General features: G+C 26.4%; 1 protein-coding gene across 8 annotated transcripts; it reads right to left on the bottom strand.

Moving 5' to 3' along the window:
- Window positions 1–5,142: 5,142 nt before the first annotated feature.
- LOC129608310 (uncharacterized) lies at window positions 5,143–24,798 on the bottom strand. Of its 8 annotated transcripts, none has more exons than XM_055519754.1 (4): window positions 24,745–24,798; window positions 24,136–24,236; window positions 7,101–7,289; window positions 5,143–5,413 (listed from the first exon to the last, which is right to left on the bottom strand). In XM_055519754.1, the coding sequence occupies exons 2-4, from the start codon at window positions 24,197–24,199 to the stop codon at window positions 5,202–5,204; spliced, it is 465 nt and encodes a 154-aa protein (XP_055375729.1). In that variant the 5' UTR covers window positions 24,200–24,236; window positions 24,745–24,798; the 3' UTR covers window positions 5,143–5,201. The 8 variants fall into 8 exon arrangements, with proteins under 8 accessions (XP_055375729.1, XP_055375730.1, XP_055375727.1 ...); XM_055519755.1 differs by having other exon boundaries at window positions 24,718–24,793; XM_055519752.1 differs by lacking the exons at window positions 5,143–5,413; window positions 7,101–7,289 and adding exons at window positions 8,341–8,672; window positions 9,415–9,621.
- Window positions 24,799–25,819: the final 1,021 nt, after the last annotated feature.

Below are 25,819 nucleotides of genomic sequence, written 5' to 3'. Positions count from 1 at the left end.
GTACATATGTTCGAAGGGTATACTAAATTTGCCTTACCGTTTGTAACGCTAAGAAATAACGGCCTTAGATATAGACTCAAGTGTATGTTTTTGATCAGCGTGGAATTCTGAGTTGATTTAACTTTGTCTGTCCGTCTGTCCGTCCGTCCGTGCGTACGTCCGTCTGTCCGTCCGCCCGTCCGTCCGTCCATACGTCCGTCTGCCCGTTCGTCCGTCCTCCGTCCGTCCGTCCCAGCCAAAACTCAAAAACTAATAATAAAGAAAAAGAGCTAAGCACGCCAAATTTTCGCAAATGATTTATTGTAGTAAGTGCCAGAACCCTATTTAAATTGGACATGATCGGGGTATCGGTTCGAGCAGCTGCCATACAACTTCAAAATTTATTTGGCTATATCTCAGAAACTATAAAAGCTGTGGTATTGAAATTTCACACAAACAAATATATTAGTAGGGCCAATGTGTCACATAAAAGTCTTTGAAATTACTTAGCTCCTTCTGGTACCTGCCATACAACTTCCAAAGTTATTTGACTATGTTTCAGAAATAATAAAAGCTGTGGTATTGAAATTCCACACAAACGAATATATTAGTAGTGCCAATGTGTCCCACAAAAATCTTTGAAATTACTTAGCTCCTTCGGGTAGCTGTCATACAACTTCAAAAGTTATTTGACTATATCTCAGAAACTATAAAAGCTATGGTATTGCAATTTCACACAAGCGAATATATTAGTAGGGCTGATGTGCTTGATAAAATTCGTTAAAATTTCTTGGCTCTTTCTGGTAGCTGCCATACAACTTCAATAGTAGTTTGACACACACAGTATTTTGAAAAACACAGTACTGTAATTTTGCATAAATTAATATGGCAATACGGCAACTCAAAGTCATAGTCTGTCCCATAGTCTGTTATGGCATCTTTATTCGCACATAGGATAACAAATTCGTACGGGTATCACAGAGTTGACAGGGTCAACTCTATTTTTTCTCGTTTTTTTAAATAAATTTACGTGAGTCATGCATGCAAATTTTAACATGTAACAAGATATAAGACATACTTATACATAAGGCAAAAAGAGTTTAAGTCGCTAAGGCCAAAAAATTATATTTTAGTAATTTCAATAAGTTGTTATCGAGTTCAATTTCAAAATTGTTCAGTTCAATTAAAATTTCTTACATTTTTAAAGAGCACTTCTTTCTTTAATAAGTATTTCCTGTAACTAGAAACACATTTGATTTTGGTGTAGATTAAAATAAAAGGTTTGATAATAATTTGATCTAACTTTGAAAAACATACATATGTAGCTACTATTTAAGTGTCGACAATATTTTGCTCTATAAATTACATTTATGGATATTAAAAAATTTGGTTAAAACTGATTTTTCCATCAAAGCTTCTAGAAAAATATAGATTTAACCAGACATATTTACTGCGAAAAAAATTCATAAAGAAGAAGGGCGAAGCTGTTATACCTGGTCAACCTTAATGATTCTACCAGCTGACTCTTGTCATCCTTATCAAACATGGATGCAATGGGTCGTTCCCTCACATATTAAGGTGGATCCCCATCAAGATCATTGCCTTTTCTAATGTCAAAAGGGTCTTATTGAAAATAGCATCTAGTCGTTGCTTTATGCCTTGTAAGATTCTTTTGTTTGGCGACCTTCCTCTGACCTTATCGGAATGATTGAACTTGTCAGGTACTGCATATTTCATACTTCCACACATACATACATACATATGTAATTTTCTTAACAATAAAAAATATTTTACTGTTTTCAGAAAAATTGAATTGTTTAAATTTTTTTTTCATTTTCTCAAAAAAATGACTTCATTTTTTGTGGCAATGAAATGTCATTAACATGACATAATCGTCTATTAAAATTCAACACATTATTCTTTTTAAAAAATTTTTACTACTTCATAAATGTATATATATTTGTAGGAATGTACCTACATACATATGTCTATTATGTTTTTGCTTTTAAAATTTTATTGAAAGGCAAATCTGGTTTTTGTTTTTTACTTTACGATACAAACGCCTCTATTGAAAGCGTAGTAATAATAAAGCAATAAATGTGATACAGGGATAGTTTTTAAAAGTTTCATGTATTCTTTGTGCAATGTATATAAAGAAAATAATGGCAGTGGAATCGAAAATTAAATGTGTAGAATTCATCTAAAGACAAGGTTGATAGAAATACAAAAAAAGAGTCGAGGTAGTCCAGCCCTTGATATTTTTGTATGTCAAGTCTAAAGAGCATATTTCGTAGAAATTGTGTAGAATATTAATGGAAGATATAACGGAAGTTTTTGAAAAAGTTGATATTTAATTTAAGAAATAGCAATATATATAGAAAAAAATAGAAATATATAGAAATATATAGAGTTAAATAGATATGCATACGTGTATATGTAAAGAAATGGAAAGTTATTATCTTTTTTATTTATTTGATAACTTCTTTTCTTACCTTTCACTCTTGTAAAATATACTCTTGTAATAGCAAGAAGTATGATAGTGATTTTATTTTGATGCTTTTAGAACAGTTTTTTAACTGACTGCGGATAAAAGCCCTAACTTAATCCATTGATATATTTCGTTTTTGCTATCTGTTGAATAAACTTATGATACTCGTAATAAGGTTTGATGTTAAGGTATAAATAAGAATTACTATGCATTTGAATAAAATGAAAACGCTTTGGTTATTTTTTTTTTTTATTTTTATTTGGTCGTTTGATGCTTTATTTTAGTTTTTTATTAATAAGAGAATATTTTTTGTTTTTTTAATTTATATTATAATTCTTTAAACCAGAAATGTTTTTTTTAAAAGATGTACTCTACTTATATTAATTATTAAATATATGTGTATGTATATGTAAGATGCATGCGTAAGCACACAAGTAGAGAGATTGTTGAAAAAAATATAATTTTGAATTGCAGAAATGGTTGTTTTGTTATGCGTTCGTGTACCTATTATTTGACAATGTCTAAGTCTAATTGCTACCTTGTGCACTTTTTATAGTACATATTGCATGCGTATTGTATGCGTATGCATATGTAAGTGCTGTAAATTTAAAATGCTTCTACTAAAATAGCTTCTCCTAATACATATTATGCTTCTCCTAAAATGAAGTAAAATATATAAGTGCATACAATAATCTTAGTTGTAATATAATTTTTTGTTTAAAAATTTAATAATGGCTGTGCATATGCTCCACAAAAAATATGTTTTTTCTACATTAATTAATTATTAAAATTTTATAATTAAATATGATATTAAGACAAAAATATAATCATGTGAATATATTAATATAACGTACCTTATGTAAAAAATAACGTGTGTTATGTGGCAATATATTTAAAAACTGCAACTCTAAAACATATAAGCATTAATAAATAAAAGTACTGCAACTTGCGTTAAAATAAATTCCAGTGTTACGCTTATTTTGCGGTACGCAGTGTATAAGATACGTATGGGTGTAAACATAAATTGTATTCTGCAAATTTATGTATATCTCGATTTTTTGGTTTTTTGCATTTTTAATTTTCTTATTGTTCATATTTTGTACTAACATTATATTCATTTTACTAAGGTTATTCGATAAGATGAGATTGATTCCACAAAATGTTGTAAATTAAGTTTTATGAGTTACCACACTAGGCAAGTCTTATTCTACAGGGATACAATTTATATAAATACTTCAATGTAGAAGTATTTATATAAATAATATAAATAATTTTTACTTGCAATGGAATATATTACATTCTTTAAAATATTGATTTTTTTTATGTAAGTATGAATATGACCTGCCCAGGTTGATTAAGTCAATACTCAATGGATTAAAAGCCGTAATTCAATCAAAAGTTAAGCTTACGAAGTATTAACCATTTTTTTGCTTTTAATCTATATATAACATTTATGTATAAGTTACATACGCATGTTACATAAGGACTTATATTTTATTTTTTTACTCATTTTACAATTTTAAACTTTTACAATTTTATTTTATAAATTTAAAAATACATAATATGTAAGAATCTAAACCTTCAAAAGAGTATGACATAAAAATTAAAAAATTCAAGTGAAACTCATAAAAGTATGTATATATGTACATTATTTGCTGTGTTTTGGGATGGTTCTGAATTTCGAAATGGAATTGATTCTTCTACCAGAACAACCCCAAACAATTGTATATGTAAATACATTCATGTGAACATATGTTTAAAATATTATTATTCTAGTTTAAACTTTTGGTTTTTTCAGCTTTCAGCATTCGAACATGAAATATAACAAATTATTTTTTTACTTTTTAAGGCAACTACCTACATATGTACATCGCATATTGATTAATTTTTAAAAATTGTTATTTAGAATATGTAGGATTCTTATTTTGCAAAGTATGTACATAATCAATTTATTTTGATATTGTTTTAATTGTTCTAGTCTTTAAATGTATCGCAAATTATGCTGATTTCAATATACATACATACATACTGATATATTTTTCATCGAATGAAATATTTTAACACATACATACATATTAATGTTTGCAAAAATGTTATAATATATGAAATAAATATTAAACATGTTGTATATATCTATATATATGGCAAAGTAAGTATGTATATTAATTTGTAATTACATATGTATGTATGTTTTCTTTGTGCTATTTGATATAAATATAAAACAATGTAAAATTCATGTAAATTTATTGTTAATATTTTATTTTGTACTTTACATCTACTTTTTTTTTATATTATGTAGTCTGTTTGTCAAATTTACGTAGAATATGCTTTTTTATATAATAAAAAATTTATATCTAATGAATTTTGAGTTTTCTGCGCTCAGTTTTCCGTAATTCCGTTACTATTATAATAAACATATCTTCTAAAAAGACAATTCAGTTTACAAGTCATCTTTGAAAATGACTATTTAACATTCACTTATTTTGTTTAACTACTAAACAGGTTTTTTTTTCTAATTTTTATTTGCATATACATAATACTTATGTCTACATATATGTATGTAAGTATTATTTTTGTCAGATTTGGCTTTGTCGTTTATTTGTGGTTTATTAGTTATGGTTTTCTTGATTCTTATAAGCTTCAAAAATTTTTTGAATATATTTAAAACGTAATAATTTAAAATTTAACTTTTATTTCAGGTATACATATATGTATGTACTTTTATGTATGTAATTTAGATAAGAAGCCGGCCCGTAAATGCGACTATGAAAGCTGTTATTCCAAATGTGATAGACTCAGCTCCGTTGCATAACTCATCCGTACAAACATCACATTGAACGTCAGCGTTGTTGACAAGTTTTCCATTATGTTCACAAGTGCTTCTTGGATTTTTTATGTCTCCCCAGAAACATGTTCTTGTAATGAATTTTTTATTTTCCTCACCATCTAAAAACAGAAATGAAATATGTGTAGTATTAATAGATCGCAAAATATCTAAAAAAAGCAAAATAGGTATATATATGTGTTTAATGAATTATATAATCATGCTGCAGTAATACTACCAGTTTATTAATTGCTAAAATAAGTAGTTATACAGTATCCTTGAAATCAGCTTAGAAATAAAGTGCTGAATTTAGTTCAATTAAAAATTTCCGAATTGATTTTTAATACCATATTACTGCATTTCCGACTTCAGCGACAATACTACACTATATTAAAATAAAAGAAGAGTAAGAAATGGACTAAAAAAGGAGACTGCAGTATTTATGCAAGACTAAAATAAGGAGAAGCAAAGAAAAAGTTTGTAAGAGGTGAAGCATCTGCGGGTGGTTGCTCACCGCCCGTAATATGTTGAAATTTCACCTTGATGGTGGCGCAACTTGTATTATGAAGTAGTGGGCTGGTTATGAAAAAGGTCTTTTCAGTATTACGAAAAAGTGCCTTGAACCATGTCCGAAGGCGACAACGGAAATGCTGTTGGGACTTGTACTATTACGCCTAGTAATGGATGCCAGTGTGCGAGCAGTCCTTGTAATACTGGACGGAAAACATCTACAGGGATGAAGCATATTATTCATTGGGACTGAAATAAATTTTCGATGGGACTTTGCGTCCTTCGTTTTTCCAGAGATGACGTAAATACGAAAGATTGGGTAACTACTTCTTTAAGTTATTTGATGAGATATTATAGTAGAAAGTGGTACACTGGAGAAATTGTCGGGAAAAGAGTATAGCAATTGTGGCAAATAGACGAGCTCAGCGTCTCGGTAAAACAATGCGGTCTCGATAGTTTAAAGAAATTAGGTATGTACAAACTGAAAACTTAATAAGCATAATGAAAAAGCATAAGGATAGCATACTTTTTCTAAAACTGGTACGCTCTGTACAATCATCTAGCTCAGGATTCGGAGAAATCTTAAGAAAATAAGTACACCGCAGGTTCTGTGGGGAGGCGGACACAAACTTAAAGCACGTCTTTCAATATTATTGTGCTTTAATTTCAGCGAACGAGGTTTACTCGGAGCATTGTAACGCCAAAATCCATTTCATTCAATTTTACATAAATATATAACATGGAAAACCTGACTATTGGTGCAGTGGTTACGGCACTAGCCTTTTAACCGAAGGGTCTCGGATTCAAACCTCAGTCAGTTCATTATAAAAATTATATTATATACTTAATATACAATACTAATAAATATTATTTATTTATAACAAGTAATTTTAAAATATGCATAATATTCGATATTAAAAACTAAGAAAAATAAACTGTAAATATTAGTAAACTTAAATATTTAATATAAATAAAACTACCTATAGTTAACTCTATGACGCTATGAAACTAAGGCATGAGATGATGGCTAGTGCATGAAGAAGGAAAAAAAAATATAACATGAAACAAGGTTCAAACAATAGATTTGAAAAGATAGAGAATTTTTCGAATTCAGCAAAGAATCAAAGGAATTTAATCATTACGCTAAGTGTATGTTGGCATGTTAAATTAAAAGAAAATTGAGTTTTCGAGTAATATTATTTGATACAATATAATTCGAATTTTCACTATACGAGGTCAAGTACTTATTCGCATTTATGTTGCATATTTAACTAAACATAAAACTTGTTATACATTTACCTGTACTTGCCAAAGTCACCTTCAAACATCCATTAGCGAGTTTAGTTCCAAAAGCCGAATTTATTACATTCGTTAGGGTCTGCGGTGGTGTTAGTTTACTACAATCAACTTTATTGGTATTAGTAAAGTTGTCGTCCCCACATGTTTTATCAGTTGCAGACTCACAAGAAAAACATTCGATAGCTGAACCTTTAGTTTAGAAAAATTCACAAATATGATTAATTTGTATTAATTTTAGTAATGTATTGTATAATAATTAAATTAAGACATCAAAATTTTAATGTAATTTTTTATTTATCTACAAATTTTCATTTCTAGAAAATAATGTACATATACAAATTCATTAATTAAAATATTATACTATAATAATATTAATATTATATAGTTATTATAATTTATGAATTTAGCGGGAAAAACAAAAGGACATAAAAAGTAAATTTCAGAAATTAATAATATGTAAAATTATAGTAGTAATTAAGTTTTAACTACTAAGTTTTATTTAAGTTTTATAATTAAGTTTTAATTACACTGATGATTCAATATTGTACAGTATAAAATTGCCTGTTATAACAAAAAGTTAACCAGAACTAGTAATTTTATATTTTATCCCGATTTTAGCTTGTGAAGAAATTTGTATTCTTGAGTGCTATAGTAAAAAAAGGATGAAGGATTTTTATTGACAAAATTTTGTACAAATTTCAAAACCTCTATTTATAATTCATAAATAATTTATAAAAAGGTTCAAAACTTACATACTTAAATATCAAATCAAATGTTAAAAATCTGTTCATACTAGATGCCTTATGATATACGCTTTAATACATGTTTCATACTTTACTTTACATGTTGAAATTATGGAAATTTCAACATGTAAAATACAACATTTATTTATTTAAACATTTAATAAACACATTTTAATGAGCAGAGAATAAAAAGACATAAATTTCTTAACATAAATATTTATTTCAGAATTAATATTACAAATTTGTAAATATGCTTTTCAAAAATTTTGTGCAACAATGCAATATTGAAGATTAAGTATACTCTATTATATTACTACATTTATAAAAAAGTTTTCAGTGAATATTATGTTAAAAGAAACTTACAAGGAATCATAATAATGTGATTGATTTAATAATAAAATTAATTTTTTTAAAGTACTTTTTATCATAAATTAGTAATAAAATATTATATTAGTAATTAAAATTTTGTTAAAATACTTTTTAAGTTGTTAGCTTAAGTAATATTTTTCTATATATGTATATAGACAGAAATATTTTATATTTTAAGTAAACTTACTTATTTATACATTAATTATGTTATAAAAAAATAGTTGGTTTTTAACTAAATTAAAAACAATTTACAATAAAATTCTAATGAATATAAAAGAAATTGATAAAATAGTAGCCATATGTAAATTTTCTGAGGAGCTATTACATAAACTTTCAAGACATACATCACATTTATCAAATCCTTTACTAAAACTTTCAATTGGATCTGGAACACAACCTCTATTGGTATCATTTGTGTCACCGTAATAGCATGACCTTGTTACTGAAATTTCATCATTAACTACAATAAATAAAAAATTTTATTTATTAAGTAATTATGTACATAAGTATATTCTATATTATTATAATCTCAATATCTTTGAAGTATGTCAGAAAATAATATTATTTAGAAAAAAACTATATTGGTAAAAAATTTTTTCTTTGAACTTGAATTGTTGAGGGATTTTTAAAAAATTTGGGTTTAAATATAATGTGTAGTAATTTTGTTTAAATTTAATAAATAAATAAACACATATTAGAACTGCTAACTTTGAAAAATGTTAAACTTGTTTGTGAAATATCTTTTGAATTTCTACTAATAACTTGCGGGCAACAAAGGAAACATAGATTTGACAACCAAGTGAATTAAAAAATCCCTATTAAAAATTAAAAGATCAAAAGGAAAACATTATTATTTAATATACTTCTAATTTAATTACTAATTTTTTAAAATCGTTAAATTTTGTTTTTGAAAACATGCAGTTATTTTCTGACACTACTTCTGATATGTTTTAACGGTATAGCGGAAAAATCCAAAATAGTAGATATACATATGTGTATATACATAATTGTGAAAAATCATAAAAAGTTCAAATTTGGTTTGATACCGTTTATGTTTTAACTTTTATTGTATTATTTGTAATATTATTGTTATATACATCCGTATATTGGTATAAATATAATAAACATTCTTGACTTTACTTGTTTGTAAATTTTCAAGTATCGATGAAAAAATTTTATAAAGAGGAAAATGAGAAATTTACTTGTAGTTATCGTCTTAAGGCAGCCGGTAGCATTTCTAGTACTTGTTCCGAATATATGTATAAGATGTCTTGGCATTTGGTATATGGAGCAGTCAATTGCATATAAAGATGATTTTTCAAAATCTTCACCACAATTTTTGTCGGCAGTTGAATCACAATGATAGCATATTAACCGTTTATCGCTCTGCTCACTTTCAGTTGCTTCTTCTAAAAAGGTGAAATTAATGGTTTTCACAGATAGAACACGAATCGAAACGATCATGTTATATTATTTATGTATGTAAAAACTAAGTTGAAATTATTTTCGCCAAACTTTTTTCGTTAATAAAATATAATTTTGAAATAAAATATAAAATTAAATTTCACATTTACAAAATATAATATCTCCATAAAATTTTTTAAGTTATTTCGCCAATATATTCACAATAAAAAAATTGATAAGAATGCAGACTCCATTTTTACAAAAAAAAAATAAATAAAAATGCAAGTAGAATATGGTAATAGTTCACACAACAATAAAACTTTTGATGTAAGTAAAAACAGGGAGCGGATTCAGGTTAAGTTCAATAATACTCAAATAACTTTAACAACAGTTAATTGAAGTTTAATAATTTTTTAAACAATAAAAAATTACGTTTTTTAATTATTTAAATTTAATTATCTAAAATTATAAAATAATTTTTTTAGATCGGTATATTTTCTCTTTCAAAATGTTGTCATAGCCAAAAATAATGAATAATACTCTAATGTAAATTAATTAATATAACTGCAAAACTTTTTTAAAGCTTTGACTGGAAAAGTAATATTTTTTCAAAACTTTTTTTTTGTTTTATTTTACTGAAAAATCTATGTCCGTACTTACATACATACATATGTATGTGTAATGTGGGTATGAATATATTTCAAAATTAAAATTCTATAATATGTATTTTAATAAGTAATAATTATGATATTTTGTGATAGGTAACATGTTTAGTTTTAAATCTAATATTAATTTAATACAAAAAGCTTTATGTATTTTAAGTTATTTTTTATAATTTTAGTCCTTTACAATATCAATACCTATTTAATGGTTATAATTATCATGTACATATGTATATGGTTATAAAGTATAACTCAATGCAAAAGTATAACTCAAGTCAAAAGTATAACTCAAACAAAATTGTTTTGTTACATCAAGTAGATAATAATCAAAAATTAGTAGCGAAGGGTTGAAAATTTTTAAGAGTTATAATTTTCTAAATTTTCGTTTTATTTATTTTATACTAAGGCAGCAGAAAACCTGACCATTGGTGCAGAGGTTATGGCACCGGCCCTTTAGCCGAAAGGTTTCGGGTTCAAACCTCGGCCAGGTCATTATAAAAATTATATTCAATATTATATAACTTAATATGCAATACTCATAAATATTATACAAGTAATTTTCAAATATTCGTAATATTCGATAGTACAGACTAAGAAAAATAAACAGTAAATATTAATTATATGAAATATTTAATATAAATAAGAACTACGGCAGGCTAGTCACCTACCTAGCTAACTCTCTATGACTATAGAAACTAGGGCATGATAGATATCATGCACTAGCCCTATACTAATCCTAGGAGTGAAGGAAAAAAAAAGGGAAGCAGAAAGCAAACGAGGAATTTACATAAGTACATACATGCATACATACATGCAAAAATTGGTAAAATTTTTGCATGTATGTATGTATGATTGTTTGTTTTGAGATTTAAAACAAAAACAAAAAGTTGTGTGTATATAATGTGTTTGATCACATAGAAAATTACTTATTGTAATTAATTTATATCTGTTGTGAAAGGTATTTAATCTATGCAAAAAATGAAAAAAACTATTACTGCCGTATTCCTGTTTTGTAAACACAGAAACCGAATGTTGAATTATGTCCTTCAATATTATAAATATGTTAAAAGAAATTAGCATTCAAGTCGTTTACGGCCGAGGCTACCAATTCACAATTTTTTAAACATTTCGAATAAGTAAATAGGCCTCTAGTGCGAATCGCACTGAATATAAATATATTCGAAAATATTGCAACAAAATTAAGACATTAGTGTATAATATATAATCAATCATAAATAATGAATTTAGTGTAGGAAGGAAAATTTAAAATGAAATCAAAGTGCCGTTAACTTATCAAAAGAACAGGGCAAAATAAAAAAATTTATATCCATATACCGACATTGCAATAGTCATTGTACTTGATTTGATCTTGAATTTTTCATTACAAAATATAAAAATCTGGCAACCCAACACGCCTTATCATTTTGCTTCAGCACATGTTTATTCTTCATGAGTAGTTTGTTTAGTATGAAGCTCCGCAAGGATACATTCATATTAAAATCAAGCTACTATATATATCATAAAAAATCGTATGAGTGGGTTTCAATTGATAGGCCTTCATAACAGTATACCGTTGAAAGCTGCTCAATAATAAATTTTGAATCAAAAAACTAAAACTATTCATAACTTTGCCGTTTTGCAGCCATTACTTAAAAAATTGTGACCTTGTATTTACTTACTTGAAATGTTAAAAAATTGTGACCTTGTATTTACTTATTCGAAATGTTTAAAAAATTGTGAATTTGTATTTTCGGCCGTAAACGACTTGAATGTTTATAATCAAAATAATGTGGTAGGATCTTTTACGCATGGGGGTATATTTTTTTTTTGTTTCTGAATAATAAGTTATGCCAAACTTTTTGGATACTTAGGTTCGTGACCAAAAGCAATAATAAAGTAAGATAGGGTCAAACGAATGTTTTGTAATGTAGCACTTTTTCCTTTAACAAGTGAAAATCCTGCTTTTAAAAACAATCTGGGTATACCTACTACACTATTAAAATTTCTTTCATTCATACACGAAACTATTTCCAGGATTGCATACATTCAGGTTGAACGATTCATGCAGGCTTTGAAATAAAGCAAAAATAAATTTAAAGAGTTGTTAAGATAATGCTCGATTTTAAAGGTTAATTGCATGAGTTAAGTAAAATATATTTTCTAATTATAAGAAAAATTAATTATATTTTTTCTATAAAATACATTTATAGAAATTTGAAAAAACTTGCAGTTTCGGAAATATAAGGTGCCAAAAATTCAAATTTTACAAATTTCGAGAGGCGATAACTTGAGAGGGGGTGTTGGTTGGAAAAATTGAACGAAATGAACTATTTATTAATGTCTAAAAGTTGCTAAAATTTCAGACTTGTACAACTTGCAGTTTAGAAGAAAAACGATATCAAAAATTTGAAGCAAGATTTGAAAAATGCTCACGGTTTCGCTGCAATAATTGGTTAAAAAATGCCATTTTAGGTTTTTAGGGGAGTATAGCTTTTAAAAGGGGAGAGGGAGAGATAGGTAAAAATTTTCTTCTACTGAAAAGATCTATGTACATATAAAATTTCAGCTTTCTCTCTTTAAGGGTGTACAAGTTTTGTAAACGTGTTCACAGACGGACATAGCGACGGACGGAAAGAGTGAAACTTATAAGCCTTTCAAAAATTTTTTGGGAAAGTGCTTCAAAAAGTAAAAAAAAATTCACTCTGTTCTCATTTTTAGGAACCCATTTTCAATCACGAACACTTACGATTATATTTCCTTGCTGAATTTATTTATTTTAAAGAAAATTCTAATAACATGTTTATAACAATATTAAGAAAGAATAATAATACTGCATACTTTTACTGCATAGCAGGCTATTTAATTTTTGACCAAAACCAGTAATCGGTATACACTTTATACGATACAATTATACGAATACGATATGCATAACATTATTGTGTATGAGAACTAAAAATATATTTTTTGTTTCATTTTCATTTTTGTCATGTTTTTCTTCGTTTTTTCTTGATTATTTCTTTTTATTGTAAATCTGGCTACAATTTGTGTATTATAATATTTAAGATAATTGTAATCGATAAAAATTCTAATAAACTGTGTGAATATAATCTTAATAAAGAGGAACTGGTATTGCATAAATGTTTCTCACAAACTTCACAATTATCGATATGTCGTATTAAGCTACTTGGGTCTGGTGTACATCCAGGATTAATATTTTTCACATCACCGAAAAAGCACGAACGTCTTACAATGATTTCTCCATTGACTTTTTTCATAGTATGTGTATTTTGGCATTTACATGTATTTTAGTTCGTTTACGTTGTGAAGTAAATAAATATAAGAAAAAAAAACTAGCATTAATAAACTAATAGTATTGAATTTTCAGTTAAATGTAGATATGTTTTTTTGTGTGTAAATGTAGAAATTAATATATTGGTATACTTTCAGTAGTCGTTTTCATGCAACCAGTCACATTTTGATTTAATGTGCCAATAATATGCAACAAATGTGCTGGAAATTTTGTTTTTTCACAATTAAGGGGTTCAATGCCATTAACGTCGAAGTTTTCACCACAATTTGATTGCGTTAATGACTCACAATGCCAACATGAAAATGGACCAGCATTTGAAAAAACTAAAATAAAAATAATTAGTTGGTGAATAAAATGAAATTTTTATGAAATTTGTGCTGCAACTTTCACACTATAAAAATAATGGTTCTGGTCGCTGTAGTCAAAATGTAGTTGGGAGAAATATGCGCTACTTTAACTAACTGTATCACAAATGAAATTGACATTAAGAATTACAAAATATGTATGACTCTACAACATTTTGATAACGGCGATCAAATCCTGTTTAGTACGTTAAAGTACATTTATTAAACATAACTATAAACATAAGTTAAATTTTTATGACCAAAACAATTAAAATACACTCTTTGCGTACATTTGTGTTAATATTTTTAATTATGTAAGAAGCATACGTATTTGAATAGCATTCGAATAATTGTCAAAAATTGAATTGGCTGTCAAATCTTTAACATAAATTTTCTTTTAGAAGGTAAATTGAAAAATCAAACATTAAGAACAAACCGTTGGAAGGAATTTTTTTCCTACTTTCTTCTCTTATAAGTTATTGTCAATCAAAAAGTAAAATTTTGATATTTTGTCATTTTTTAACCACGTACGCAATCCATACGCATGTACATATACATAAATACAAGATTTATCAAATTTTGCAAAAAGAAATATATGCATACAGGGTGATTCAGAAGAGTACAATATTATATAATTGTTTAGGGCATCAAAAATGGGTAAAATTTTTGTTTGGAACTAGTTGTGAAAATTAAACGGTTTCCGAGATACAGGGGTTTTAACGAATTTTCACAAAATTTTTACTTGCCCAGCTTTTTTGTTATTGGACTATTAAACCTGGTCTTATATGTTGTTAATAAAAAACTAATACGTATTTCTACATTTGTAGGACTTTGTTTTTCAAAATTAATCTCTTAACAGCAATATTATATTTTTTTATTATAATCAAGTTTTAATTGTATTAATTATTATCCAAAAGTCAAAAAGTTTTTAAAAACTATGTTTAAGTTTCGAGTTTTTGAATCTTGGCCCGAATCCAGACTTCAAGAAAAAAAATTTTCAAAAAAAAAAGTAAAAATTCCTTTAATTGTGAGTATTAATAAACCTTCTAAAAAAGGTTTCATACTCACAATTAAAAATACAGTACAATATTTAAATACAAACATACATACCTCATAGTAGAACTTAATAATAACACTAACATAGAATTTCCTTAGAATATTTAAAATGAATGTAATTGATTCAACTTACATATACATATTTGCTCTATGTATTTATTCTAAGCTTAATTCTAACATTCTTATTTCACGACAGTTCTCGGTAATGCGTTAATAAAATTGTAAAGAAATATTTTTATATTTTGTCGATGACAAGACCGATCAACTTCTTATTATAACTTTTTTAGCTTCCAACATTGACAATGATGATATTCCATTTTAATTAAATTTCTTAACTTAATTCAATCAATTTCAATAATAATTAGATAATTATTATTTAAACAATTTAAAATTTTTTATTTAAAAAACCTTAAATATTAACAAACTTTTCTAATAAGTTTCACACAAATATTTATGCAATTATATATTAAGAGTAAAATATGGCCTTTCATCAGTTTGAAAATCACGTCGATTACATCAATCGCTTTAATTTGCAAATTACAGTCATATATTACAATTAAATAATTTATTTTGTAAAATTGAAGAGGTAAATGGACAAAGGGCTTAACTTACATTTGCATTGTGACACAATTTTTCACTAACAAATTGTAAAACTATTTTTTTGTTACTTATCTCCTATATGCACTGCCAATCTCGTCTTCTATGAAGTTTCTAACTATAAGAATAAACACAATTGAAAATACATGAAATTTAATGATGTTCTATCCGAAAAGCTCGATTTTCATCAAAATGTTAATTAACCCCTTTGTCCACTTACGTCTTCAATTGTTCTTACAGATTCATGGCTTTTGCAGATTGTTTGCGAATGATGTTGTGAGAAAGTGCCTATAAACAAAATCTAAATGTATATGCAAATCATAAAAAAATGATAAATGAGTAAATAAGTAAAAAAATTTTAGTTGATATAATGCTAAAGTTCATTGCTACAAAACAAAGATGAATACAACTGCAACCACGACAAATGCATGTAATGAAATCATAGATGAAGATCTATTGCACAAATGTTCCGTACATACGTCGCAAACATCATATTTTTGGATACTTTCATATTCATCTGGTAAACATGTTAAATCTAATTTATCTGGATTACCAAAAAAGCATGAGCGACGAATAATAGTTCTTGTACCCTCTAAATGATATTGCACATTGTTATTTAAGTTGCGCGAAAAGAGCAGTAAAAAAGAAAAGAATTAAAATATAAGCGAATAAATGAATCTTATTTTATTTTTATTTACTTGTTGACACGGTTTTAACGCAACCTGTTGCGTTCAATTTGGAATATTTAGCGCCATATACGTTAACCAAATGTTTTGGTGGTGACATTTTACTGCAATCTATAGTTGGTAAACCACTTGTTTCGAAATTTTCACCACAATTGTCATATTCAAGAGTATCGCAATGCCAACAGAAAAATCTGCTTACAAAAAGTTCTCCAGCACTTCTATATTCTATTGCGTTTGTTTATTAAAGGTTTAAAAAAAAAACGAATTGAAAAGTAAATTTTTGTAAAGGCTTTCATAGGTAATTTTACTGACTTTTTTCATTTGTCACACTAAAAAATTTTTTAAAATTTCGGTGAAATAAAATAAATTTCAATATTAGAAATGAAAATAATGCAAATGAGATGTTAAACATTGAAAGGGAACCATACAATCGGTATTGTCAAATTAACCGTCAAATAAATAAATTAATCATTTCATATCGCTGATGGGTGCAAAATTTTGATATTTTATATCAAATTCCGAACAGTGATTCTCAAACGGTAATTCTTTTTTCTTAATATAAAACAGGTATAATATATGTTTGGGTAAATAAATAAAAATATACATGGAAATATAAAAAAAATTAAAATATAAAACTTTGTTTCAAATTATAATTTTGGTTATCAGTTTCTTCGTTTGGTAGTTTTTAATTTGGAGCAAACTTGAAATGATTTACATAAAACAAATGTTCCCATTTAAATGATTAACCTATTTATTATTACATTTTTTGTTTGTTATGATATTAATCGAATGAAACGCCTTTTTTATTTATTCAAATCAAATATCAAGCTATGACAGATGCTTATCAACTGGCTTGCTAATGACAAACCGAATACATGGAGAAGCTCAAACTGAAAAGTATAGAACACATTTTAAGATCAACCTATAGTACGGTAATGATAAAAACGTTTTTTGAATAGTATATAACTATTCGTTCCAAAGCAAAATAAATTTATTTTAACCAACAAGTTGTAATATATACTTATATGTATGTATTGGAATTGACTAAATTAAATTTTTGGTTAATGGCTATGCATGAGAACTATACTTACCTATTTCACTGCAATATTACGTACATAGGTTGGTATAACTTAATTATGTTTATACCACAATTTAATTTTTCATATAGTTCAATCATGTTAGATCAAACATTAATAATTTAAACTATATGTTAGTACTGTGAATCTAACTACGATAATAGTTGTATAAAAATATTTTATTTACAGAGAATAGAAGCAGTTCCCTAAATAGAACAACTATTTAAAAGAAAAACGTATGTACATTGTGCTTGTAAGTTTTCGGCTGTACATCCTTAATTTTTAGAAACGAACGTGCGCATGCATGAGTAAATTTACAAAGCAAACTTTTCGAAATTTTATTTGGAAACTAAAAGTAAAAAACAGAGTAATGTATTATGGATGCTTATCTATATTTTCCATGTTTTTTAGTAATTTTCCAAAAAGATTTTAAATAATGTGTTTATTTGTTTCACTCTGTTCGTATGTCTGCTTATAAAATTTCTAAACAATTTAAAATAAAAAGCTGTGATTTTACATATGAATACATCTTTACTAGACATTTATTTTCTTGGAAGAAAATTTTTACCTATCTCCCCTTTCTAAAAGTTGGACCCTACCAAAACTCTAGAAATGCTGTTTTTAACTATATTTATTGTAACAAAATTACAAACTTTATTTAAATCCAGCAAACGTAGAAAAGTAGTGACTGGCTTTATCTCAATGCTGCTTAGCGTAGATGAACTTAAAACAAAATGGCTGTCTAATAACCGTTTAATAATTTTTAATGAAATTAAATAGGTTTTTTGCATTATTGTTATTGCAAAAATATTTTTTTACTTATATGTAACGTATGTATGTATATTCTAAAATAAAAATCGAGTCAAAAGTTGAAATTTTATATTTTATACTTTCATATTTGCTCTGCATTTGTAAATTTTATCACTCGGCAAGCTTTTTTTACTCTTCTATAATTTGCATACTTACCAATCAATTATTAATTTAAACTTGAAATCCCAACTTTGAAAGTCAAAAAACTAATGTTCGCAGATCATATGTACACTAGTATGTACTCACTTTTTTTTTATCTTATGAGAGAAAACTTATTTAAAGGCTGATTTTTGGATATATTTTTGTACATATTGGCTCTTTTTATAAATTATGACGTAATATACAGAAAATTCTTTTTGTTTAAAATTTGAACTTTTTGATTTTAATTCTTATATATGCATAACCAATTCAAAATTATATTAATTTCTTCTCCTGGTTAATTCTGAATAATTTTAAAAATTTTTGGATTATTTAATAATTTGATAAATTAGAAAAAACATCTATGTATGCCAATATGTATATACTTATGTATTTATGTATGCATGCATGTAATAGAAAATTTTTATAGTTAAAAAAAAGCATAAAATGGAAGATATTCTCTCAATTATAATCAGTGATCGTTTAATAATTAATACTGATCAAATGATCGAGAAAAATCTGCATACATAAACATACTTATATACATACACATACATATTTAAAATTATATATTATTATATGTACAAGTATGTATATGTATTTACCTAATATTTAATTTACAATTCTGACATTACTATATTATAACGTAATTTAATGTAGAGAAAAATTTCCAAAAAAGTGTTAATTTAAATGATTTTGTTGAGTTTAAACTAGGGCTAACGTTTGATTTATTCGAGAAGCAGTTTTTTCCAATTAAAAAAGAACTATTTTTGAAGAAAAGAGAGTGCACACCTTGAAAGCCAAATTATATACTCACGAAATATAAATAAAAGTTATTTTGTTCATGTGTAAATTCCTAAAAAGAAGAAGCATTCTGAACAATACACAAAATATGCACAAAAATAATCATCAAACGCAGCAAGATTAACTTCGTCTCTTTTTTTGAAGATAAAATAAAACATAAATTGCTTCTATTAAACATAATAAAATGTTTTTTCACTAAACAAATTAAATAAATTAAGCATCACGGGAATAAAATGAATGATTTAGAAATTAGTACTTTTTAAAATAAGTTTTAACTAGCGCTTTAGTAGCTTCTCAGTCGTATGCTTCGTAATTTCATAAAAGCTCTTTTCATAGGGAATTGCACTAACATTTTCTACTGTTAAATACTTCCTCAATTTCGTTTTTATTTAAATTGAAAAAACTCGTTCGGCTGCTGCAGAGTTGTGTGGGAAACTTAAAGAACTGCGTAAAAATTTTTCTCTTGAGGAAATGATTTTTCGTTACACCATTTTGTAATTCATAAATTTTTACCAAAAAAATTACTACGTCCGCTTTTCATATCTGATATTATTTTTTGACCAGTTTGAACAACATGATTCCATTCAATATCAATATCGTCAACAAAGTCAAATATTTCCTAAGTTCAAGGAATTAATACAAAAGTAATTTGAAAAGCAGACTAAGTCTACGATTTAACCTACACTGATGATCATTTACGTATCCGATTCATTTTAATGTCAGACTTTGGGCAGAAATGTGTTAAATACTTGAAAAAAATCAGCTGGTCAAAATTTATTTTCCGCCGTTTATAAATTGTAGAATTTTTTTTACGTAAAACTTACATATATGGAAAACAAAAATTTTTTTTTCAGTTGAGTAGTATACCTTAGCCGCAAAATTAACGAAGATTTGCAAAAAGACGGAAAAAAGCTTCTAATTTAAAGAAATTAGCTAAGTATTTTGCTTTATGTTAGGAAATTTAAAAAGGGAGCACAAAAAAGTACGGAACTCTAAATAGGGTACAAAAATTCCGATCGGAGTATAACAGCAACCATGGCTCAAACTCCCACGTCATCCATATATTTTTCCGTTAAATAACGAAATTATATTTCTTTATTCAAAAAATTGCCCTGATCTGCTTTGTGAATTCAAAAATATTTAAATATTGTATCACTCTAATTTTCTCAGGATTTTGACGAGAAAAAGCAAACACTACTAGAATGAAGGTACGCATTAAATTTAGAAGAGGAAAAGGTTAAACATTGTTTTTGAACTTAATTTTGCAGTATAATATGAGTTCGGATTAGAAAGTATTTGCTTCAATGGTTGGGCATTTTACCATTACAAAAAAAATGTCTTCAAAATATATTAAAACATTTTTTGTAAGGAACATTTTGGAATAAACTTCCGAACTTAATTTCAGCTTGATAGTCTGATATATACATATTCTATTCAGCATTACTATTCTATTTTCTACGACATATTTTACCGATCGCGTTGTAGAGAATGAGAGAGATAATGTGAACGCATCAAATTTCACGAGTCGAGATTTCAGCTGGAACGCACTTCTTCGTTGAGAGATTACTTTTAAAAAGATGTGTTGATCTCTCTGTCTTTGAACTTGCGTACATCACCCCAACCAGTTTCGATAAAAATTTTTATTTGAGTTAATTTGGTAATCTGACCGATTGATTAATTTTTTGTTATAGGTCTCAACAATATTGTAATTCAGATTACTAAAATAGCTTCCGCATACGTATATAATATTATATATATGTATATACATATGTAGATAACAATGTTGTTATAAAAAATATATTTTAGGTCAACAAGATAGATTGAAAGATAACTTTAGAAATACTTACATTATATAATTTTTTTTCAAAAACATCTAGAAACATAAAATCAACATTAACTAGATAAATATAGAATTAAAATTAATTCGAATCAAACCAATGGTTTGTTAAAAAGCACTTTTCTTCTGAATAAGCCAAAATACTTTATTTTTTTAAACAACAACCTCTTGCTTAAAATATTTTTAATAACGCACAATTTTTAAGTTAAAAAATTATTGCATATATTTCAGAGAAAAATTAAAAGAAAATTATCTTTTAAAAATTAAAACTCTACTAATTTCAAGAGGTGATAACTTGGAAGGGGATGATCTATCCTTTAATTTCGCAGAGCTGTTAGGGATGAGCGGAGCAGTGTTCGCGCTATTGCGAATTTTTTCACGGGCCATTGCCCGGTTAGATATCTGGATAGGCTGGAGAAATCGGGTCCTGCCTAGTGCAGATTTTGCGGGAATGCTGATGAAACTGCCGCGTACATACTTTACAACTGTCCGGTAATGGCTGTCCGGCGGCGCAATTGTTTTGGACAAGGTTTCTTAAGTGTTTAGGAACTGCTGTCTAACTCCCTTAGTGATATCTCCGGTTTCATACTTGGAACGGGGATATTGCAGGAGGGGCGTGCGGAGGCTACAAAAAGTCGCGAATGGCTGCGGGGGCTCAGGAGATACTCCTGCCCCACTCGGTTCCCTTGAAAAAATCTACAATCTACAAATCCTAATTTTCTCTTGGACCTTACCGTTTGAGATAAACGATATCAAAAATAATTTCAACAGCCTTTTTGTCATCATAAAATTCGACAATGCCACTTCACGATAGAAGGAACAAATTTTTACTTTCTGCCTTTGTGAAATTTAAAAAGTGTTGGTAGACTTTTATTGGCATTAACTCGTAGAGAAGAGAGGTAAGTCACAATTTCCTTTAAAAGGTTAATAAGTTGTGAGCAAAGATTTATTAAAAAATAATTTCAGCTTGCTATTTTTAAGGGGTGTGTTTTGTAAAAAAAGATACGGGCGGACAGAATGAAATTTATTATTGTGCAAGAGATTTGTTGTGAAAAAGTGCTAAAAATTTTTTTCTGAAAGTTATGTACATATATCAAATAAATGTAAACTTTTCTTTTTTATTAATTTTTCCGTTTTTCTTTGCAGTTTCAACTTAAAGCTATTTTTAAAATTTTTCTTATTTCATACTTTTTTTTTGAAGTGTGTGGGTAAAAAAATTATTTTTCTTTTTTTTTTGGAAATAAAAACACATATTTGCATGTGTATATATGTTTAAATATATGTATGTAAGCATTTCTTCCAAAACGTACATATATAAATATGTACATAGAAAAATTTAGCTCGTTACCAGCTTATTAATATTGTTCTCTATTAATATAAATATATGTTTATTTAATATATTAAACAATTGCGTATTCTACATAAAAAGTCTATATAAAACATTAACCTAATGCTGATTTCGAAAAAGTAAGCTAATGTTTAAAATAACTTCACTACTTTGAAAACTAAGACGTTTTTGGTAAATATTGCATTTGCTCAAATATCAAAACTATGTAAATGAGTAAAATTTCTATATTATGTAATCAAAAGAATTGATATTTAAAATTTTCTTTATAAAAACATATAGAATATTTAATAGAAATTTAGGTTAAAATTTCTATATTGTATTTTGCTATCGTAAGAATAATATTTTTTGGATAAAAAATTAAAAATACTTTTCAAAACAAAGGATGATGTCTAAATTTGCAATATAAAAATGTATAAGTAATTACATATATGTATGTACGTAAGTATGTATTTATTATTCCTCGTGAAAAGTTATACTAACGTACTTATGCGTATGTACAAAATGTTTTTTTTATCTGCTACTGGAATTACAAAATATTATTCAAAAAAAGTAAATTGCGGTCGATTATGCTCAGACCACACCAGATATTTTTAATTATGCGAGATTTTAAAATTGTTTTTATTAAATCTGTGTTTATTTAAATACATTATTTGGTATTTTATTTCATTTGTATACCTATACATACATATGTTTATTTTAATTAGAAAAACGACATAATTATAAAAAATATTTATTATAGTTTTCTATGGTCAATACACTATTCAGGAAAAAATAATATATTAACTACATATATGAATTTAAAAAAGTGTAATGCAGCACTTCATTATTAAAGAGCGTATACATTGTAAATATATTGAACATATTTGTATATACATATTTTAATTAGATTAATGTTTAAAATTATATTAATCTATTTATTATTATAAAGCACACTTGTTAAAGTAAAAAAATTATGTTTTTTTATTTTATAATTCTTATCTTTATAAAATTTGTTTAAATTATACAGAATTATACATTAAAATTTTCCACAGTCTTGGATTTAATTAAAAACAACAAGCTATGTTTCTGCTTTTGTAAATTATCAAATTAAAATTTTGTTAATCATTACAAATTTTTATAGATGCAGGGCACATAAAGCTATTGTTTAAAATGCGTTAGTTGGTACTTACCTACGTTTTATACGTTTTTTACAAAATTATATATTTTTAAAATAATACCAATTGATTGGTGAACTTCCATACATATGTGCATTTTAAATTGTATTTGTTTTTATACGGGTTTGAACAAAGTAAAAATAAAAAGCTATTTTAGAAAAAAATAAGCATAATTCTTTTTAATTCCATGATTTTAATATTCGCACGCAAAGGATTTATGCTACACCATGTGTATATTTATGCTACACATATGTATATAAATCTCTTTTTGTATTCGCTTGGCAAGTAAGTATCACACACAAGTTAAGCTAAGTACTTATACATATGTATATTATAATATTATTCAAAAAAACAAAAGAAACGAAAACTATTTTTCAATAAATTAAACAAATTTAAAATGTTGCACACTTGTTCGATACACAATATTTTTGACAGAATTATAAAATATTGAAAACAATTTTTTACATTTTAGTTTTGATGAATACGTATGCAGTAGCATATTTTTTTTGAAATAATAAGTAATTATATAAATTTCGTTTTTTTTCTTTATTTTTTGGAAAAATTTTACAGCTTTAGTAATTTTTTTTACACGAAATGGTAAATTATTTAATTTTAAGCCGTTAAAAAAACCCAAATAACCCAAAGAAAAATAGAAGGAAAAGAACAACATCAAAATTAGTTTTAGAAATGTACGCACCTGTTTGAGTAAAGCCGGCTAGTAAGCCAATTATTAACAGCAAACATAATTTTCCCATTCTCATCAATTTTGTGTTTTCAAATTTATGAAAACACGTATTCCTATTGGAAATTAAGAAATAAAAAAAATATATATTGTATATTATGTACATACATACATATATTGTAAATAATTTATTCTTATTGCTTTTTCTTTATTATAATAAAGTTTTGAATTTATTCAAAAAACACGAATGTATGAATGAATGTAATAAAAATATAGAGTGGCTTAAATATTTATTTAAATTTTTTCTTTGAAGAAAAGCATTTGAATAGATTAAAAATGTATCACAATAGAAACGCATTAAAAAGCGTTAGACCAATAGCTAATTTTTATTGTAATTTTTTTGGTTTCGTAATTTTAATAACAAACTTTATAATTATATATATGTATGTATGTATATAATTATAAATTTATATAACCCTTATAATAAAATAAAATTTATGTTAAACAGAATAAAGTTTTTACTAAAACAAAAATTTGATATTCATGAATACGCATGTATCCGCACTTATGATAAAATAGCAAAAATAAAAAAATTACGTTATAGATTTTATAACGGTTTTTTACCGAACAAAAACAATTCCACTTCCGTACCGTTACAATCCTGAAATACGACTAATTTCAAATTTCATAAAAAGTAATTTTTGTTTTCTTATATATTTACTTTAAAAATAAATAACATCAAAATTGAGTGACTCAATACTACAACATTATGGTGGTACTACATTATTCCCTCAGTGCATTTTTTAATTTTTATTCATATTTTCTTAATTTTTATTCATATGTCAGCTTATTTTACAATTTTGAACTTCTTACATTGACGAAAACAGTTTAATGTAATTATGTAGTTTTTTAATACATCTTTCGCGGTTTATCGCACAAATCAAGCCATTAGGTTTGTTGTGTCAATTAAAAAAAATTCTATTAATTTATTAGGTTATCTATTTACAATAGGTGTGTACATCGCATACTAGCAAATTATTGTATCATGGAATATCAAACGCGATAAACTGCTTTCAGCTGCGTTACTTGCATAGTTTTTATTAGAACATAGTTTTGAACTTTTTTATTTTGAAAGGGAAAGATATGGTAGAAATTAAATGACCATATACATATGTATATACATACATACTTATATTGAATAATCAAATAGATTTCGACATTTCTTTTTTCAATTGTAAAGGAGAGTACAAGAACTTTAAAATTTTATATCGCAAAATGAATTCGAAAAAAATTAATATACATCCGCATTCTGCTAGTCCTATCGCATTCGAATATCGCTAGAAGTGACACCATCCTTAGATTTTATTCAAGTAGAAATAGGCGCGCTATTTCTGTAAAATATTTGGCGTGATAGTCACCCAAAGCTGAAGGAAGCTTCAAGGTGTTTGAACTGTTTGTGATGTGTCTCAGTACTTTATAAAATTACTTTGAAAAATAAGAAAACTATTGGTTCAAAATTTTCTTTCTTTTCTTTTATACATATGTACATACGTAACAAATATATTTTTATTAGAATCTATCAAGATTTATATACTTGATAGATTTTTTTATCACGTCAGTGACACGACTACAAGAATGTGGGTAATAGTGTGCAAGCATTTTAAGTTTTCATTTTCTTTGTTCAGATTTTTCTACACAT

The sequence above is a fragment of the Condylostylus longicornis genome, unplaced genomic scaffold (assembly GCF_029603195.1).
Source record: "Condylostylus longicornis isolate FDR11 unplaced genomic scaffold, ASM2960319v2 ptg000031l, whole genome shotgun sequence".
Classification (NCBI taxonomy): Eukaryota; Metazoa; Arthropoda; class Insecta; order Diptera; family Dolichopodidae; genus Condylostylus; species Condylostylus longicornis.
The sequence above is the reverse complement of the archived record's forward strand: the minus strand, read 5'-3'. Positions and strand labels throughout refer to the sequence as shown.